Source organism: Danio aesculapii, chromosome 1 (genome assembly GCF_903798145.1).
Source record: "Danio aesculapii chromosome 1, fDanAes4.1, whole genome shotgun sequence".
In the NCBI taxonomy this organism is placed as follows: domain Eukaryota; kingdom Metazoa; phylum Chordata; class Actinopteri; order Cypriniformes; family Danionidae; genus Danio; species Danio aesculapii.
This window is the reverse complement of record NC_079435.1, coordinates 954,869-963,459: the sequence shown is the minus strand read 5'-3', so window position 1 is coordinate 963,459 and position 8,591 is coordinate 954,869. Positions and strand designations below refer to the sequence as shown.

Here is an 8,591-nt window from a genome sequence, read left to right as displayed (position 1 = left end):
TTGTTTTTCCTTCTATGAAAGTCAGTGTTTACAGGGTTATAACATTTTTTGAAACATCTTCTGAGTTTTACAGGGAAAAAAAATAAACGTCCAAAGTTTTGAACCCCTTTTTTTCATTTTGGGGTTAACTTTTCAGGTGAACACACAGATAACGTTCTCTAACTCTCTAAACTGACTCTTTTAGGCTTTGATCCTAATTGTCGTGTTTTGATGACTGCCGCTTTAAATGCAAATGAGATTGTGCTCTTTTCAGAAGTGGGCGGAGCTACAAATGGCCATTCTTCAGCATGGTGGCAGAATCACAACAGGCTAACTTTATCTGTACCGAAAAACTGAAAATCTGAAAATAAGTGTGGACGACGCAGTGGCACAGTAGGTAGTGCTTTCACCTCACAGCAAGAAGGTCACTGGTTCGAGCCTCGGTTGGGTCAGTTGGCGTTTTGGTGTGGAGTTTGCATGTTCTAACTGCATTTGTGTGGGTTTCCTTCAGGTGCTCCGGTTTCCCCCACAGTCCAAAGACATGCGGTACAGGTGAATTGGGTAGGCTAAATTGTCTGTGTATGAGTGTGAATAAATGTGTATGGATGTTTCCCACAGATGGGTTGCAGCTGGAAGGGTATCCACTGCGTAAAACAATATGCTGGATAAGTTGGCGGTTCATTCCGCCGTGACGACCCCAGATTAATAAAGGGACTAATCCGAAAAGAAAATGAATGAATGAATGAATGAAAAGAAGTGTCTCAAAGAAGGCCGTCTACACACTCTCAGAAATAAAGGTACGTGAGCTGTCACTGGGGTGGTACCTTTTCAAAAGGTACACATTTGTACTTAAAGGGACCATATAATGGTACCTCAAAAGTATATATTAGTACCTACAAATTTTAACATGTACACTTTTGTACTTTTTTTGGTTCTAATATGTACTCTTGAGCTATTAATATGGACCATTTTCGGTACAAATACCGTTTGAAAAGGTACCACCCCAGTGGCAGCTCTCCTACCCTTATTTCTGAGAGTGTACCATAACAATGATTACCGAGATAATAACACATCAGTCACTGCTAATATAAAAATAGTCCATCTAGCCACTTTTACAGGATGCAGTGAAGAAACTACAGATGTATGACTCAACTTATTATAGGATGTGGTGTTCGTGCTTCCCCCTGTCTGACTTTCTATCAGTGTAGCTGCACCAGAGGCTTAAAAAATGCCAACACAATCTCACGGCAATTCGTAACTTTTTGAATTAGTGGCTAATTCGTACGATCTAATTTGTACGATTTAATACGATTTGCTCATCCCCCAATGACGGTTGGGTTTAGGGGTGGGGTTAGGTGCCACGCCTCCTTTTTAAAATCGTACAATTTCGTACGACTGAACTCGTATAAATTTGTAAGATTTAGCCACTAAACTGTCAAAACGTCAAATACTTACGTTTTCTCATGAGATCAGGCTAAATATGCACTTTATAGTTAAAAAGTCAATAGTTAAAATGTCCAGAGTAAACCTTACAATAAATAAGTTATATTTATTTTGTTAATATATGTCAACTCATTTAAAATTATACAACTAAAACTATAAAAAGGGGGGAACCTATTTTATTTATTTATTTTTTTAGATTGAGAATTATTTCATTGTTGCACTCAAGATATTTTTCCGATGCACTACAAGTAGTACAGCCACATGAGGTGCTTCACTAGTGACTCATTTGTACGGATTACACCTACAAGAAGTGCAAAGAAGTTATAGTTTCATTAAAGAGAAAAACTGCAACCCTTCAAGTTTATTCCTCTTGAGTTAGAGAGGCCAATGAGGTATGTGTCTTATTATGTTAACTGCTTTGACATATGTGAAATATGTGAAAAACAAATATCCGAAATTTTCACCGATTTTAAGCTCATCATTGAGTCTATTTACTTTTGTAAATTTGTGCAAATTTATATTTATTCAGTTTTTTTTATTAATTTCAGTAATAATATTGCCTAATATAAAAGTGTTCATTTGATTCGTTAGAATACAGTTTGTAAAGTTTGTCTTTATTAGATATATAAGTGACTTGCTTTGTTTATCAATTTAGTGGATCTAATTGGATTTGCATTGTAAATATTAAACAAAAGTTTAAAAGGTATTATTTAACATTTCATATATCAAGATTTCCAGATTTCCGCAGATTTTTAGCCCATTATTGAGTCTATTTATTTACTTGTGTAAATGTGTGTAAATTTATATTTATTCAGTTTTTAATATTATTGTGATGTAATAATAGTAAAATTAAAATGTTCATATTTATTTACAATAGAGTTTCTAAAGTCTTTAAGTAGATTTATTATATGAGACTTGCTTTGTTTACCAAATAAGTGGATCTAACTGGATTTGTATTGTAAACATTAAATAAAAGTTAAAAATGTATTATTTTTTTATTTAATCAAGTTTTTAGTTAATATATTTCTAAAATCAATTTGCATAATCCGCAGATTTTTTACAAAATTCTCAGTAGAAATAGCAAAAAATATCAGCAGATTCCATCTGGCCCTAAATATGATCCATTAAATAAGACAGAAACCTTCATAATTCATGTAATAAGCATAGGTTTTCAAACTTTCTAGTAGAGTTAAGCATACAGCTTTACGGTCGACCCAGCTTTGAGTCCACCTTATGACAAATACAGGATTTATGTGCAAATAAATTTACTTAGAAATTCTAAAAGATCCCATAAAACACCTAATAAGTATTTAACGGTGTTCATAATTTGCGTTAGGGTACAAAGGACTTCATTGTCCCAGTAGGGCAGCAACCATTTAATAAATATTATACAAGTTGTTCAATACGTTCAATCTCTCTCTTTATAGGATTAGAGGTGATGTTTGTGATTATAATGCAAAAATAATGCCAAAGTCCAACATCATAAGCAGATATTATTTATTGTTTAAACTATTAATCATACACTTGAAGTAAATGAAAGCATGATACAAGATAGAAGCTTTTTGTAATCTTGTAATTAAGAGGCTAAAACACAGACTAAATCAGGGAAGAACAGAGAGCATTTGATTTAAAAAGAATAATGTTTGTTCAGGGTTATCCATTTTGAACAATGTAATGCAATCACTTTTGTAAAGCACACATCACTTGTATTTATCTCAGCGCAGGCTGTTTGTCAGGACACAACCCTAAATGTTCGGACAAAATTGCCACACCTTTATTCATCTTCCATTTTTATCTCTTCTTTCTTGTCTTCCTTTTCCTCTTCCGGTTCATCATCCTGCAGGTTTTCTATGATCTTCTCAGCCTCTTCAAGGGATATGTCTTTGTGTACATACGTGTTTTTCCACTTATCCAGGTTTACATACTGATCACGTTGACAAGCACTGAGGCTTGCTTTTAGCCTTTTTTTGGAAAAGGTGAGGACTTCATTAGTGTGAAAGGCAAGGCTAACCTGATCCCACACATAATGTTCATATCTCTCCTTTCGTTGAGTCACTGCCATGTTTCCAATGGTTTCCAGTTCTAAGGTGTGTGTTTCACAAATGGCTTGAGCTTTCCAGATGATTTGTTGACCATCATAAGCAACAATTGGGTTGGATGTAAGCAGCGGGAAATCCTTGAATTTCTCATTAAACTGAGGGCTGTGAACAAGCACAACATACTCAATCTCCTGCTTGAAAAGTTTGGTCTCATATATTCTGAGCACCGGCTCTTCACCCTCACATTTCTGCTTCTTGTAGGCCTCCATCAGTTCAGACAGAGGAAACGTGAAGCGGAAATTGCCATAACGTGACTCGTCTTTAAACAAGGGTGATGTGGTGAATTTCCTCAGGAATGGCTGCTGAGCTGCTCTTTCTTCTTTGCTTCTGTCTGGAAACTTTGTTTCAAGGTAACGCTCCTCGGCTTCTTGAATGTCAGCATCATTGATCTTCAGGCTCCACCATGAAAGCGAATTACTATTGAGACCTTTGAATCCTTCAAAGCGCCAAATCTGGGGAAGACTAATCTTGTTGGTGATGTGAGCCACTTCTGTGATGTGAAATTCAATGGGAGTTGGATAATCCTGGATGTTTTTATGAAGGTAATTTTCATACATATGCGTTATTCTCATGTCGTCAAGTGTTTGCAGAATTTCTGTGCTAACGTGTTGTTTCTCAATGAAGTTCTCTTTTATTCGTCGATCATTAATTCTGGATTTTATATTTACCTGTGAAAATAATGTTGAAAAAGTTCAGTGTTGTGCAGAGAAATATGCAAATGGCTTAACGTTTCAATTTCGTATGATTGTTCATTTATTATACTAAAGTTCAAGGTAACTTGTCAAGTAATTGCAAGCTGTGAATGACTGATTTAAATGCACTGGTTCTTTCACCAGTTGTTAATTTAATGTAAAAATGTACAACATATTGCATCCTACTGTTAAAAATAAGTGTTAACTAACCAGAGGCGGAAAAGCATTGCACATTTATTTAAACAAATATTCATTCAGAGTAACTTTAACTGCCTATAATTATACACTGTACTGTACTTTTACATACTGTCAAATAAAAATAAACAAGATTTTTAATAGGCTAAATAGTTTTTATGAGCATTTACAACTCTCATGCTATGTTGCATTGGCTGCTTGTGGAACTGGGTGTGGTCACGTGGGTTTAATTCGGAAGCTGCTGTACAGTCACAGATTGATCAGCAAGATGAAGTCAGATGCTTTCTCCTCCTAAAGTGACTCTCGCCACAGTGTTTGGGCATGTAACAAAGAGGAAGTAGATTAGATACTATTTTTGACAGACGCACACATACTGTACAAACCCAGGCCCCCTCTTGGTCACATTTAAAAAAAATATATAAATAATAGAAAACTTTTTCACTTGTTGTTAACATGATGTAAGGCATGTCCAACAGGGCTCCAGGTCCCCTGTAAGTGGGTATGTGACAACACAAAGGTCTCCTCTTAGATAGCTAGGCAAGTACACATATACATACATATATATATATATATAAATATATGTGTATATATATATATATATATATATATACATATATATATATATATATATATATATATATATATATATATATATATATATATGTATATGTATATAAATATATGTGTATATGTATATAAATATATGTGTATATGTATATAAATATATGTGTATATGTGTATATATACATATATATGTGTATATATACATATATATGTGTATATATATATATATATATATATATATATATATATATACGTGTGTGTATATATCTATATATATACACAAACACACTTTTCATTCAGTATTTTATGCAACGTCTTAATAAAGTGCCATATCTAAGAATAAATGCGTCTATAAAGCACATACATCGCATGCACATTTCTCTGAAATATTCATTTGAAAAATGTATGTAACTTTGTTAGAGTACAAAGGATTGAGATATACAGCTTTACCTTATTTTAAAGGGGTTTTTATCATTTAAACAGAACAGAGAGACTTTTAATGAGATGTGTAACCTAAAGCAGTCTGAAACTCAAGACTTTTTCATTTCAATTAGATCATCAGCAGCTAGTTACTTATTGAGTAGTCATCTCATTTAGATACTTTATTAGCTTCTTTTACTTTATTGATTACTAATATTAGTACTTTTACATTACTCGATTAAGTATTTGTCTAGTTTTAAAAAATCTAACTCTACCTCACTTCTGTCAATAACACTTTATACATTGCTTTAAAACAGAACCATCATAACACGTGTCTGCTATGAGTTTAAGTATTGTTTACTCACTGTGTTGTTTGCCATATTGGGATGTTTATCTCTTCAAGCGAAGTGTGATGTTCTGCTTTTTCCACTCTGTCTCTGACTAGTGAGATCCTGTAAAGTTTTATAGTGTGTTTGTTGCCACTCCTGTGAGGGAGGAGCTTCACGGGGCAAAGAGGCGGAGAGTGAGTGGAGCTACAGACACCTGCTGGCATTTTGCTTGGACCAGGCAGACAGACTTTACTTTGGGAGAAACGCTTGATACTCTATTACCTGCGACTCGTTTGTGTTCTGACCACATGTGCTTGGCTGTACACTATATCAGTAAAGTGTTTAGACTTTTAAAAACACTGCTGTAATACATTGAGTCACTAAACATTGTTCTTATGATGTTTTTCAACAGGAGGAAAGCATGAAATACGTCCAAACACTTCAAATATAGTGTGTGTTAGTAAATGCAAGACTATTGATCAACTCCAGCATAATACTGTATGATAACGCTTCAGATGACTGTTCTAGAGTCTACAGCTAATCAATCTGTCAGACTCTGGAGTGCATTACAGCTCTAAAGAACGTTATATATGATAAATGATCTTAAATAAAACAAACACATTTATAGACATTGTATACAAGTATGTAATTTCACTCACCTGGGAAACGAAGGGCACTTGAATGGTTTATGAGCGCAATTAAGTGCATACAGCATCCCATATCATCTGATAATTGTAGGAAATAATCCCAAAAGGCAATTGACCGTGTAAAGAAACATTAACCAACACAAAAATATGATGACAGTAAATAATATTAGACTAGATATTCTTCAAGACACTTCTATACAGCTTAAAGTGACATTTAAAGGCTTAACTAGGGTAATTAGGTTAACTAAGCAGGTTAAGGTAATTAGGCAAGTTATTGTATAATGATGGTTTGGTTTGTAGACTATTGAAAAAATATTGCTTAAAGGGGCTAATAATATTGACCTTAAAATGGCTTTTAAAAATTAAAAACTGCTTTTACTCTGGCAAAAGTAACACAAATAAGACTATCTCCGGAAGAAAAAATATTATCAGACATACTGTGAACATTTCCTTGCTCTGTTAAACATCATTCGGGAAATATATAAAAAAGAGGGGGTTAATAATTCTGACTTCAACTGTATGTGATATACACAAATTTTCATATATACTGTGTTAGATATCTATTTGAGATGGCCTTATGTAAATTCTGAGACATGAGCCTTATGTTCTTTTTGTTTGTTTGTAGTTGTCTATTTCAATTGTCCCATGTGGGGTTAATACAATAGGGCACATGCAGACATGTAAAAGTACATAAATACATGCATTTACATATTAATTAGAAACTTCCAAGAACATCAACCACAAGGCAATGTTTCAAAATGATTGTACAAGGAGTGCATAGTTTTCAGATTTGCATATGTAAAATCCACAGTATCAGTGAAACGGCAGGTTAGGTGGGCAGTTTTGTAGTATTGTGGCACTCATGGAGCACTACTAATGCAAATCTGCTGGCATTTGACCACTAAAAACTGTAGCTGTTAAAAAAACGAGTGGGTGGAGGTAATCTGCAGTGAAGAAACTAGATGTATGACTCATGTCTTAGGATGTGATGTTCGTGCTGCCATCGGTCTGAAACTCATCTGCTTTTTCTTAGCAACAAGAGCTTTGAATGGCAACAGACTAAGTGTTTATAAGATGGTTGACACAGGCTGGTGATGTGGCGTGTGTGTGGGTGAGAAATCACAGAATTTATTAACCAGACTCTCAAAATTTTGCTAATCTGGTTTTGAAATATGCCAGGAAATATTTTGATTTAAACATTAACCATGATAGTATTGGGCTAACCCTTCAAAATCAAATGCAAATGACCCTAACAACCTATTGAACATGACCCATTAAATAAGCATAAAGGTCTTACACTGCTGTAAATAACTGCAAGTAAAAAACACAGGAAGTTACATAAAAAAGTCTAAAATCTGAGGTAAAATAGGCTTGGGTTTTCAAATTTTCCTGTAAAGTTAAGCATACAGCTTTACAGTCGATAAGGATTTGAGCTCATCCTATGACAAATACAGCATTTATTTCCAAAGAAATTTACTTAGTTATTTAAAATATATCAATGAAATACCTAATGAGTGTTTAAAGTAGCCGTGAAACGGAAGGTAAGCGTGTCCTTTTTCTCCAAACAGTCCTGAAATGAGGAGAAAAGTGGAACTGAGGAAAAATTGTATTGTTGGAAGATGGGTGTTGCTACCAAAATGAGGGAAGACAGACAAATGGACACCAGGAAGGCAGAACCCCGCCCCAAAGACAGCCTCGCCCTAAAGCACTGACAGCCCTGCCCTAAAGGCATTCCATGTGACCAGAATTGAAGAAAATGCATTTTGAGGGAGGAGAGAAGGGTATGATATTTGATTAAAGATTATGTGGGCAAATGAAGTGCACAGATGCATCCTTTATAACAAGCACTACTATATAAATGTATAAATAAGAAGAGTATATTTAAATTGTATGGTAACTTTAAGCAACTGTTTATGGCTAGGGGTACAAAGGGTCTTATTGTCCCAGTAAGGCAGCATAAATGTTCTGTCACGTTCAATATGTTCAATTGTTGTTGTTTTTGATAATCAAATCCCAGAGACATTGTGAGTTTCTAGAGAGCTGCTCTTGTAACTTTCTTTCTGTTTTTAAGATTACAGTATGTGGTGTTTGTGATTGCAGTTTTCAGTATGAGCAGCCCACTGCTTGAGAAAATAATGAGACACAAACATCTGTAAGCAAATCTGATTTATTGACACAACTTAAATCAATCAATACATCATACAGATAAAACCATTACTGAAA

General features: G+C 34.4%; 1 protein-coding gene across 1 annotated transcript; it reads right to left on the bottom strand.

The window, feature by feature from the left end:
• Positions 1 to 3,069: 3,069 nt before the first annotated feature.
• On the bottom strand, positions 3,070 to 5,814 carry LOC130222342 (uncharacterized). The gene is made up of 2 exons (XM_056454931.1): positions 5,758 to 5,814; positions 3,070 to 4,189 (listed from the first exon to the last, which is right to left on the bottom strand). Exons 1-2 carry the CDS (start codon positions 5,770 to 5,772, stop codon positions 3,197 to 3,199), a joined length of 1,008 nt encoding a protein of 335 aa, XP_056310906.1. The 5' UTR covers positions 5,773 to 5,814; the 3' UTR covers positions 3,070 to 3,196.
• Positions 5,815 to 8,591: the final 2,777 nt, after the last annotated feature.